Source organism: Zea mays, chromosome 1, assembly GCF_902167145.1.
Source record: "Zea mays cultivar B73 chromosome 1, Zm-B73-REFERENCE-NAM-5.0, whole genome shotgun sequence".
In the NCBI taxonomy this organism is placed as follows: domain Eukaryota; kingdom Viridiplantae; phylum Streptophyta; class Magnoliopsida; order Poales; family Poaceae; genus Zea; species Zea mays.
In genome coordinates, this window is record NC_050096.1 from 306777040 (window position 1) to 306789266 (window position 12227).

General features: G+C 39.8%; 1 protein-coding gene across 4 annotated transcripts; it reads right to left on the reverse strand.

The window, feature by feature from the left end:
• Nucleotides 1-507: 507 nt before the first annotated feature.
• LOC100384227 (Protein EXPORTIN 1A) lies at nt 508-11753 on the reverse strand. 4 transcript variants are annotated; one of them, XM_008647813.3, is made up of 32 exons: nt 11411-11753; nt 10858-10974; nt 10154-10246; nt 9972-10043; nt 9698-9805; nt 9516-9598; nt 9247-9385; nt 9092-9160; nt 8799-8876; nt 8643-8702; nt 8477-8521; nt 8106-8213; nt 7937-8011; nt 7487-7687; nt 7311-7370; nt 6924-7034; nt 6410-6507; nt 6216-6324; nt 5851-5916; nt 5544-5642; nt 5373-5453; nt 5180-5269; nt 3949-4034; nt 3496-3576; nt 2823-3005; nt 2478-2544; nt 2273-2383; nt 2068-2175; nt 1852-1989; nt 1645-1776; nt 1467-1571; nt 508-1229 (listed from the first exon to the last, which is right to left on the reverse strand). In XM_008647813.3, exons 1-32 carry the CDS (start codon nt 11504-11506, stop codon nt 1107-1109), a joined length of 3192 nt encoding a protein of 1063 aa, XP_008646035.1. In that variant the 5' UTR covers nt 11507-11753; the 3' UTR covers nt 508-1106. The 4 variants fall into 4 exon arrangements, with proteins under 4 accessions (XP_008646035.1, XP_020394459.1, XP_020394460.1 ...); XM_020538870.2 differs by having other exon boundaries at nt 508-1330; nt 7916-8011; nt 11411-11735; XM_020538871.3 differs by having other exon boundaries at nt 772-1330; nt 11411-11735.
• Between the last annotated feature and the right edge of the window lie 474 nt (nt 11754-12227).

A 12227-nucleotide genomic window follows, 5' to 3' on the forward strand; every position in this document is an offset into this window, starting at 1 on the left:
TGGATTACCAGAGTCATTCATCAAATATGGTGCCCAACAACAACGACAAGTCATCGTCGAGCCGAACGAGCAACAACAGACCCGCTCAAATAATGTGTGCCATCACAACGAACGATTACTGATGTACTCCCTCCGTTTTTCTTTATTTGTCGCTTTTTAGTTCACAAATGAACTATCCGGCATCAAGTACATAAATGTTTGTGTTCTGTACTGCAGCTTTGATAGAAGTATAGTTGCCATAGATGGGGTATCGAACTACTGCCAAGCATATTTGCGGACTACATACGAGAATTATTACGCATCAGCAGTTAGTTGTGTACATGAAAATAAATAAACCATGCGCTCCCCTCTTTATCTTGCTTGTCAAATACCACTACGCGTGTGGACGTCAAAGACAGACGGGCAGGGGTGGTCCCATCCATCGTCTCTCTCCCACTTGCCAACCAGTAGCTAAAGCTGCTCTGAATCCAACAAGGAAACTGATTCCTCGTATACATAATCAGCACAGAACAAATTACTACATTTATATATGTAATCTCCGCACCAGAGTGCTAACAAAAGAACATAGTTTTTTCTCCATACACAGCCAAGCCAAACCTACCCTTGTTGATGAGACAGCAAATCTACACATTGAGGAATGCACCAAAGAAAAAGAAAAAAAAAGGCGTATGAGATATCTCACAGAATAGTACACTACAGACATAGTAACAAGGTTCCTACCAGCCTGCCTGGATACATAAATCGCTATTCCATCTATTAACTTAAACCAAAGAAGCATACAATGATGTACCACAATATAATATATGATGGGCAAAGTACACGCACCAATGTTAGCAAAGTACACCGAGCACAAGAGCCGCTGCTAACACATCCAGGCAACCACAGCTGCTGAGAGACCCCCAGCAGCAGTCATGCGGCAAAACTGACTGTCTACTACCACAAATCTTGGAATCAGCATCATGTGGAGGTAACCAAAAATAAAATTACAGCAGGCACCTTCTTTCACCACCCTGGAAGAAAACTTGGACGTCGAGGGCTCCAGAGGTATTCCGATGCCGGACCAACAAACAGGAAGCTACATTAGAGAGCTGAATCAACAAGGAACACTACGAATCTACCATCTCGTCTTGCAACTCGCTAGGGGCAATGAGCCCCGGAATGGCAAGCATACGTTGGCGCTCCCTCTCTCTTTGGGCAGCAGCCTCTTCCGCGTATAGATCCTTGTTATCCTGAAAGCCAGGACATGTCCATCACAAGACAAAATCACTTGTAAACACAAGGCAGCAGCAGGAACAGAATTCGTCGCCAATCTGCTGGTGGCGCCAAGGGCCTATCCACTCCACAAGAACCATAGTATATGGTAAGCAAGAAATGCATCCTTATTCCTAGAGTCTATCTGTCACATCCCTACTTATCTCTCCTGGTTTGCCTCAAAAAATGCAATAATAATTAGGATGAAAGGTTACCTGAACTGAGAACTCCTTGGACTGCACCAGGAAGTCTCTAATATGGTTTTTGAAGCTTGGAAGATCAAGTTTTGAACTAAGAAGACCATCTACAAACTTTGTCACCTATCCGAAAAATTCATGTTAGGTTTGTGGCAACTCATGTAACAACCAAACCACTCTATGCCTGCAGTCATACCTCGGTTACTGTCATGTTAGGAAATGATGTCCCTAAGAGCTTTATGGTGTAATCTCGAACAAACATAGCATTATCCGTATATTGGTAAGGTACAGAAGACGCGTCCCATAGAGGCTCCGTTAGACCATCAACCTACATATAAGCAAATCCAACAATTAGAGGAACAAATAAAATGAAGGGTTACCGGGGGAAGTGATATAAGCATACCGCACAAAACAAGTGTTGCAGCACCGAAACATGAAGCTTGAAACCAGGTTTGTGGAATGTGTCTGTGAGGACTGCAAAAATCTCTTGCTCAATTGTCAAAAAGTAGGTTTTGTAGAATTGGTTTTGGAATCCTGAAGCCTGCAAACAGATAAAATGGGAGAGTTGGCTTCCGTGTAGTTATATAATGACAGCATTGGACGGAACGTGTTTTCCCACCTGGAATTTTTTCAAGATCTCCAACAACAGGCTAAGGCCAGTCTCTGCAATATTTCTCTCTGTATGTCTGAACGCCCAATTAATTGAATCGATCACAAGCTTCAATTGCTGAAACAGGAAGTCAAGTAATAATCATATATAACATAAGAATTCAAAGTTGACAATATTTCACATCAACGCCTCAAAACAAGGGGTTACTACTAACCTGACTTGAAAGCTGGATTAATGCTTGGAAGCAATGGGTGCCAATTGCACGAAGCAAAGAAAAAAATTTGAGGCGGTGCTCAGGATAATCTTCAAAGTTCTTAGTAATCATCTGATGAGAAAGAGAATAAACAACTAAATGCTATGTCAAGATGTACTTGAAAAGAAAATCAGTAACAAAAGCAACTTAATAGTAGCATTCGTACCTCAAGGGTGCACTGGAAAACAGCCTCAAATATACGAGGCACATCCTCAAGCATTTCCCCTTTGTACCTGCAGGAAAGAATTAACCTTTCGAATTGATGCAAAAGATAAAATTAATGAGAAATGGCCACGAATGCAGAAAAATTTTAACCGTTATAATTGATGCAAAGATGCAATTAATGAGAAATAGCCAAGAATGGAAATACATGAATTCAATTGTGGCTCTAGACATCCGACGTGACTTTTTTAAGAGGAATTAATTTAAAAAAATTCAGGTGCAGCTTCGTTTGGAAAAAAATCGGCATGTGACCATGGTACAGAATGAACAAAGAACAGGCATACTATACTTGTTAATGATTGTTGCAAACAAGGACAGAACTTCAGACTCCCTTGCATCGGGTACATTTCTAGCATAATCACCAAGAACAGGATCCATCATTGGTGGTACAAACTGCTTTCCTATATGTGGCAAATCTTCCGCCTTGTCCACAAAAGTCTCGATCAACTTTAGGGTTTCCCTCTTGACAGATCTGCCACAAATACAATTAATTTAGTAAAAAGACAATGAGATATTCAAAATCATGTTTCCGCTTAAGGGACATCTACATAAAAAACAAAGTACTGACAGCAAAGAAGTTATTTATAATACTACTGATGCATTGCAAAAATGGATTACTTATTTCACATGGAAACATATCAAGTGCAAACCAACCTATTGGTGCAAACCAACACAAGAATGAAGGTGGGAGAACCTTTTTAAAAATATCCAGGGGAGGTGGAAGTCTTGATTTGAAATATGATATTTTTTAAAAGGTCCTCCCGCCTCCATTCTTGTGTTGGTTTGTTCCCTATTCACATATCTCTAACTTATGTCATCCTATACAGCCATTAGGCAAGGTAACCAATGTAATTACAGCAGACCATTCTACAGGTACCCTATGGCCTATGCTCCACACCCACGACAGAGATCACCTCAAAGGAAATAATATTTTTTTAAATACAGAAAGCAATAGTTCATACCTCAAGAGTTTTACAAATGACGTCCTTGAGGCAAAGGGTCCTCCTTCAGCAATCGTGCTTGATACAAGCTCGCTGTACATTCTGATATGAAGAAAATGCATGACAGGAAGGAGAGAATTCATTAGCTAGTGAAGCTTTAGCACTGAAGAAATAAGGAGATGAATGCACCAGTGCTATCACAACAAAAAAAAGGGAAACACTGTGAGTAAAGTGGGGGTGGGGGGGGGGCTATGATTTTTCAGCAAACTAAAAAAGGGAAAAATGTTTTGGCTAGAATGTAATACTGTTGGAGGCTAGCCCAGAGCAGAGCAGTCATGTAACTACACAAAGTGATTTTAGCCACATGTTCTAGGTAAAGGGTACATACAAGTGCTCTGAAGACCTGGTATCTAACCTTGGGAGATGCAAGCTAAAACATTGGTAACAGATGATGCAAGCATGCAGCATACATACCTGTAGACTGTTAGCATGTCCAAGAAAATTAGTGAAATCTGTGGGAAGAAGTGTGGCCCAAGTGAGCTCGCAACACTTGTGTTTGTCTGCAAGCACATATAACAGTTGTCAGTACCCCACTACCCTAGTAGACATGTCAAGGGTAAAAGCAAGCCAATGAATCAAAGGCAGTGTTTCCAATTAGCACAAATTGAGAAAATGCAACAAATAATGTATAGTTGTTGACAGTCTCCAAATAGTGTTTGGAACAAATGCCATATTAAGCCGCTATGTTAGACTTGAAACTCACTTTTGAATCATGAGGTCAAGCTACCACTAGAAACAATCAATACTTCGTGGTCTAAACAAAGTAAAGGATATTCTAAATCACTTGAGAAAAAACCTGATATTCACAAAGCAAACCAGCAGAGCACATAATTGCTCATCAAACCTATTCAGAAATAGCCACAACTCAAATTTGCAGTAAAGATCAGCTGCCACTCCAATGCATCAAAAAATCATTCAAAACATGGTGGGCAACCAAATTTTTAAAGATTTCAAAACTGTGACAGCAGCCATTTACATTCAAAAGTTGGGGTTTAACTTTAACAAGATACGCAGCTCTCCTGCGTTTTCGGGAAAAAAAACTTTAACAAGATGAGACAGACTTAGAATGGGCAAAAGCATTTCCTGGCCTGGCACCCACAAATGACACCAATCTAGAAATGATGTATTATACTCCAATAAACAATTCATTGGCGGTTCAGATGCATGGTACTTGTAAGACATCATGTGCAACTTAGGGCCTGTTTCGAAGTAAAGAATTTTTATACTTTCTAGGCAATACCATGGTTTATAGGAATACCAGAGTAATTTATGCCATAAGGTGTTTGGTTGCATTCCTAAAAGCTATGTTTTTAAAACCATGATATTTTAAATACCATGGTATTTTTGGAGTATCGGAAACTCCACTTCGACCCAATATTTTCATGGCATGGCTAGTTTTTTCCTAAATACAATGGTTTACTATGTTGTATCCAAATAATGTTTTTTAAAAAACATGGTATTCTTGGAGCTGGCCAAAACTATGGTATTGTCATGACAATCGCAAAGTATAGTATTGTAAAACCATGGTTCTGAGAAGCATTGTTGCCAATCAGACCCTTAAATGATCCTTGACCAGCATTGATGAAACTTAAGAATAAAGCAGAAGTTGTAAAATAGGATATTTTTCAGATTACATTTTTGTTACCTGTAGAATGTTGAGAACTGATCGGATAACATCTTGGTTCTTCAGGATATCAATACTTTGGCTTGCCTGTCCGATTATTTCTGCCCACTTCTGTAAAATCATGAAACCAAAGTGTAACCAAGGTAAAATCGTATTCAAGAAGCCATAGCTAAAACGAGTGCATGCTACTATGCTAGAATACGAAACAAGAAACCTGGTTAGGAAGGCTCATCAATCTCTTGAGGTATTCATCCCTATTAGTGTTGTCAGATTCAGCTTGGATCATATGGCCAACCTGAGCGGTGAGCACAGAAAATGTTTTTAAAAAATAATTAATGATGGATTATTTTATTGAACCAGTTTTTCCCGTTCATGTTCAACATACTGATTCGTAAAACGTATGAATCTGATGTGGCTCAAGATCGGCGATGGTTGTAGCAAGGTTGGACAGAAGTTCAGAAACAAATGGTTCATTCTCGCCCACCTGGAGAAAATGTGCAAATGTGAAAATCAAAACCTGGCAAAGATCTAAGGAGGATTATTTATATGTAAGAATTTGAGACTAGCGAAACAAATTTTGTAGGTCATGATGGGTAAGTTGAACCAACCCCGCAAGAGTTCACTTTTAAAACAACAAAAAAAGAAATATCAACTACAAGCATATAGACCTCTGGGAAAAGTCTTGAACTTACCTGTTGTGTCACAAACTTGCGCTTGCATTTTTGAACAATTTTCAGGAAGGTATCACATGCCATATCCTGCCACAAGCCACAGCACATATCACACATGGTATTCATTGAAGACATTATTGAAAACGCTGACTTAAGTGAATATGCAAATGGAGGCCCAAATACAAAAGGGTAAGAGAGGCATCAAGCCATCAACTACCAAATAAGGTCAAGGTACAAACAAAAGGATGAGAAATGACTTGTTAAACCACATACTCAAACAAGAAATGATGGCCATGCATTCGAGAAAAACAAAAAGATGACCAGACTACATAAACAATAAAAAGATGCATCTTTGCCAACTCAAAGAATACAAAGGCAAAACTGACCTGAACTCCAGGATGCATCTCATGCATGAACTCAAACAATTTGTTGACCACAGTTTTCAAAAACTTCCAATGAGCCCTGAGAAATCTTGGATACTGACCAACAACATACCTAACAATTACATCACAAATCAGCAAATTATAATAAATAAAATAATCATATACATGTGATAAATGGAAGATAAATGCTTTATTACATAATGTTACTTGCAATCACAGCTTTATTGTCCTTTCCCTTTGTGATTTCACAGAGGTTTAGCAAATCACGAATAACCATAACCAGAAATCTATTCTCCTGCAACATACCCATGAGATGAAATTAGAATTCCAGTACACTACATCCAACATTAGCTGCGAAAGGGCCTCTAGCGTGTAATGGTTAAGGCTTCCGAGTAGCACCCTCCAGGTCCCGGGTTCGATCCCCCTCAGGGGCGAATTTCAGGCTTGGTTAAAAAATCCCCTCGTTGTGCCCCGCCCGCTCCCGGGTTACGTCCTGCGCGCCACCCTCCATCTGGGCCGCTGCAGAGTGGGCGGTGATGGCCCGCTAGTGATGGGGGGGTCAGGGCTTTTCTCGGACAGGACCATGTTTTGGTCACTGGAAGGGCGGTCTTTCCCTCCCCGGCCGAGTTTTTACATCCAACATTAGCTAAGGATTGATACTTCCATAATTGTTTCTCAGAAGCAAGAGAAGGGTCAGAACAACATACAAACCTGCTCCTCTACCATAGAACCTGATATTGATCCAATAGCCCAACAGAGAGTATTAAGGTTATTCCAACTCCAGTCTTCTCCATTTAATTGCTTGCTTAGTTTCTTCAACATCTGAAATTCCAAAGTAAACTATCCTAAGTGCTGGGTAAATTCACAAACGGCAATAATAGAACAAGAACTGCTATTCACTATGGCCTTCATCACAGTTACATTGAATCAGGCCTTCTAACCATAAAAGTACAAGCTACAACGTAAGCACCATAAACCACTTCTGAAATTAACTAACTGTTACAAGCTTCATTCATTTAGTATTATTTTCTGAGCAAGTTAAGCATACAGTACTATTAATTACATTTTGTTCTTAAACACAAGTATCCGTGAACACACCTGTTGTTCTGTGTCCTCGTGATCAAGATGGGATAAATAGATCAGTGTTTCCCTCATGATCTGATATCATCCAAAATAATGGCAATTTCAACATCAGACAGAAGGTTACAAAGCTTATAAAGCAAAAGGCATATGAATTGCAGGGCGGTACGAAATTAGGCAATCCTTTTACTAACCTTGTACTGAACAAGAACGTCGTTGTCTTTCATTGTCTCGCGTACAATATTGCCGTTTTCGTCTTCAACAATAAGTACTTCCTCAGGCTTTGCCATACGGCAAATCATCAGCATCCGTAGTTTCGAGAGTGGGCCAGAGTAAAGCTGTCTCCTCTGTTTAACAGCTGTGCCCCCATCTACCATTCCAGGAACCATCTGCGCCTACAGCATGGTTTTAATAAAATTCAAAGTCAGAACAAAACACTAAGTAGAGACATCGAACTAAGAAAAAAAAAGATCCCAAAGAAAGGCAGTCTACATAGGAGCAACTAAAACTATCATAAAACCCAAATGGGAAAGGACGCTGAAGAAACGTCACAACAATGTATGATAAGTAGAAAGTCATTATTCGTTTATTAAGGCAATGTTCCAAAAGTTAAATAAAAGCACCTGAAGCCCCATCATGCTTACAGTTACTGCAGGTTCCATTTGATTGTGTGCTTCAAATAGCTCTAATACAAATACATTCCAGTAATCCAAGGACACCTGTAAAGTTTCATAAGAAGGCCTGTAAATTATCCAATGTTGTAAGATGGTCTTACAGCATATTTCTGTGACAAAAATATTTCAGCATCCCTACCTTAAAAACCTCTGTATCGTCAACATATGAAATTCCAATAAGGTACTCGAGACCCATAAGCAAAGCAGCAATATTTTCTTGAGTTGTTTCCAGTATACGCATGTGATTCTGCATTTAGCATGAAAGGGAAGGGGTTAGACCAATTGGAGACTCATTTGTTTTTATGGAGTATCTTTGTCATTTCTCTATTTGTTCTTTTCCTAGTGTATAAAATGACAAGCAACATAAGATGATAAAGTACAGTCTGAAATATGGTGTGTTGCATTTTAGTTACAGAACTTAGAGAACACTCTACAAATCCATACAAATATTGGTCTACTACCCTAAATTGATCTTCTACTGGAGAACTAGTATTCGAGGGACAACCTTACCTTAAAAAATGATGTGAAGAAGAGTGCAAGATTTTGTATAAACGCCTGCACAAACGAACAAAGTGTGTTTATTAATATAACATAGAGTGGTATAGAAGTAGGGGGAGCATGAATCATGGACTCTCAGAATATACTACTATGCCAGATAATATGGTTTCAGATGTACCTGCTCTTCAGTGGAACCATTAGCATATACGTCCGGGATTTTTTCAGGAGGAAGAATAGCCTATATGCAAAAGGAACAAAAACTTCAATCATTAAATATCTGGAAAAAAATAGTTTACTTGCACAGAAGAAAAATAGTAAATGTCTTCAAAATTACCTGCAACTGAATAATGAAAAATGTATATGTCTTCACATACTGCACATTATAAAAATCACCAAACTGAAGTGCTGCAACCTGCAAGGTAGCTAGAAATATAAGAGAGAATTGAACACAGAATTTCTCCAGTTGGTCCCAAACGTAAGTGTCAGGTTAGTGTAATATATATATATATACACACACACACACAACACGGAGCTCCCAAATACTGTACAAAAGAAATTGTTTCCACATTTGTCGTTGAAATTACAAAATATGGCTAAATTAGACACAGAAAGCCTAGGTGTCCTTACCTCTGTTAGGCATTGAAGTGTAAGATTCCGATAAGCAGCCATAGGGAAGAACTTCAGTAATGTCTCCAGCTAAATAAAAAAGGAAAAGGTAAGGGCCAGCATTTTCGTAGGCACAGTTGGTATCAGTCACTCACAAAGTTCAATCATCAACATACCAACGGTGACTCAAAGATGAATCCAACAGGGATCCATGATAAGAAAGCATGGAGTGTCGCCAATGTAGCACGGATGAGCTCTGGCCTTTGCGTTGCAGATAGGACATATAAACATAGCTCGTGAATGAGCCGGAACTCACTGAACGAAGACAATAAGATATCAGCTAAAACAGAAGTAACTTTTTTGTTAAAACATAGATTACTGAATAAACTATAAAACAGAACCTCCAACGTAGCCAAGAAAATATAGAAGTTGACAACAAACCCACCTGTTAAGTGACGACTTCAGTTCTTTGATCTTTTGTTGTGTCATTTCACCTCTTGAGAAGTCAAAAATTTCTTCGCTTAGAAGCTGCATGTTATCAAATTGGATACTCATAACCAATCCAGTATGTAAATTAAAGATGCCGACGAAAATGTCAAAATTGAAAATACATAGAAAATAACTTGCCTTCAATATAGCCATGCAATTTTCACATAGAGTTTCACTACTCTTTGCAGCTGCAACAAGATCAGGTATGAAGGATGACCATCTGGCAGGCCACTCATGTTTCAGTACCTATTACGTTGCAAGGAAGCACCATGAGAAATAAATAAATCAAGACACACAGCATCATATCAATGTTGGGAACAAGAACATCAAATTTTTCAGTGCAAGGTTAAAAATGATCTGGTAAACTAGCTGCCAAGGTGAAGAAAAAAGAAAAGCTAAATGCACAGCTTACCTGCACCAAAATAATATTGAGTTTATTGACATAAAGCCTCTCCTGCCGAAAGGTAACTTCATTGCTGGAAAGCTGTCAACAGTACAAAAAGGGCAGTAGCACAAAAACAATTAAATGGATCAGATTTTATTAATTGATAAGTGTAATCAAATGTTAATAAAATGACATATACTAATCCTTGCCTGCACAATAACATCAGATATGTAATTCTTTATGCCATCACGTTGATCGACGGGCAATGCATTCCACCTGTACTTGATAACACTTTCAAGTATCTGCATGAATGTTGGTACAAAATCATCGCATGCTAAATATTAAAACACTCGAACCGCACGTGCAGCAGTTAGCCCACTCAGAAACTATCTTCCATTTACATCATTGATATGATTTTTGCCTCACGTTCCTATGCTAGAGAAGTAGAGAGTAGAACCTTAGATTGAAAAAAAATAAAGTAGAACCTTAAAAGGCTCTGTATGCGACAATTGCTTAGCCTTATTTCATGGGGTACAGTTATAACTAATCTTGAAGATAAAGAAATTGCACCTTGTAGTGATAAACAGAGAAAGTTATCATGATACAGATAGCCTTGATTATGCAGTTCCATTTGCGGCTGGACATAGTTGCAAACTTGCAATCATATTATGGAAGTAATGGAAACAGGAGTTGACCTTGGTCAGCCATGCATTCTAAGGTAATTATGTGAGTCTGTAGATATGATATTGACTGTACAAGCAAGCCTTTTAAGTTCAAGACTGGGGTGAAAATTGCATGTAGTATTTTAAACCAATCAAACCAGGGCATAAACATAGCATCCATCCTCCCTTTTGAGCACAAGCTACCCCCCCCCCCCATGTATAACAACAGGCAGCAGAGTGGACAAACTTACTTGCAATGCAAAGAACTTGGTGTTGAGGTTCTGGGAATTCTGCAGAATGTGTACAACTTGTAGCCACATGTCTGGGTTGTTTTGTAGGTCACGTAGTATCTGATCAGCGGCGCTCCTCTGGAACGAAAGGCAGCAGATATAGTTATCTGTGTTCAATGCCAAAACCACGAGGCTAGAAAACAAATACACAAAAACTAGCAATGTTAGGCCTCTGGTGACGAGAAAGGACCAGTCAGCTCGGAGTGGGGGAAACCCCGACTATTCACGTTTGCTTTAACATTTAGTCATTCCGAAGGTCTAGATAGGGTAAGTGTGAACGGAGAAGGATAAGGCGGCGGCGGCGCCTCAGAGACGGACTAACATATGGCACGCCAAACCATATCGCCAACAGAAGAAAAAACCCTAAACACTAAAGTATCCTAGTTTAGCAAAACAGGTACCATTCGCATTTAGCAAGCCGAGCTCGGATAGACTCGAAGCTCGAGCAACCGAAGTAAACCCTAAAGTCGGTCGGGGGCAGGTAATCCGCGGATGGTCCGGTGGAAGAGATTACCTCCTCTTTAGATCCGGTGCCGTAGAAGGCAGCGACAGTAGCATCGAGGAGCGTCACGTCTACCGGCTGGCTTAGATCCCTGAGCTTCTCCGCCATGGCGGCAGCGGTTGGAGTGAGCAGGTGAAGGAAGCTTGTGGAGGCAGGGGATCGTGGGGAGCAGGGAAGGCACCGGAGGCGCGAGAAGGCGCAGCCCTAGAAGCAGCGAGCGCGGCGACGCTAGCGGCGGCGGCGGCGGGCCGGATTCTTACCGGAAGAGGGAGTCGGGGGAGAAGAAAGAAGGCGGATTTTAATTTTTGGTTTTGGGGGGTTTAAGAGAGAGAGGGGCAGAGCTGGGTTGGGACGCGGGGAGTTGCTGCAAAACTACGCCAACGTATGGTATCGGTATGGACGGTTGAGCGCCGAATGCACGCAGCTCCACCGTTACTTTAAATTTTACGTATAGGTCCCTGCTGCATCAAGATTGTATAAGACAGTGGGTGTTTGGTTAGACGGACTAAAGATTATTATCTAGTTTTTAGTCCCATTTAGTTCTTTTTTTTTCTAAACACTAGGACTAAAATATAGAGTAAAATAAATTGTCTTTAGTCCTTCACATATGTGTTAAAAGGGACTAAATCATATTAATTCCACATTTATCCCTCATTTAGTTCAATTGTACTAATAGTAGAAGAATGTTAAAAGACTATTTTAGTCTTATTATGAGTCATTTAGTATATTCTTACTATTTTTAGCCCTAGAACCAAACATGTTAGAGACTAAATTTTAGTCCTCTAACTAAACTTTAGTCCCTAGACTAAAGAAACCAAACATGGCCTAG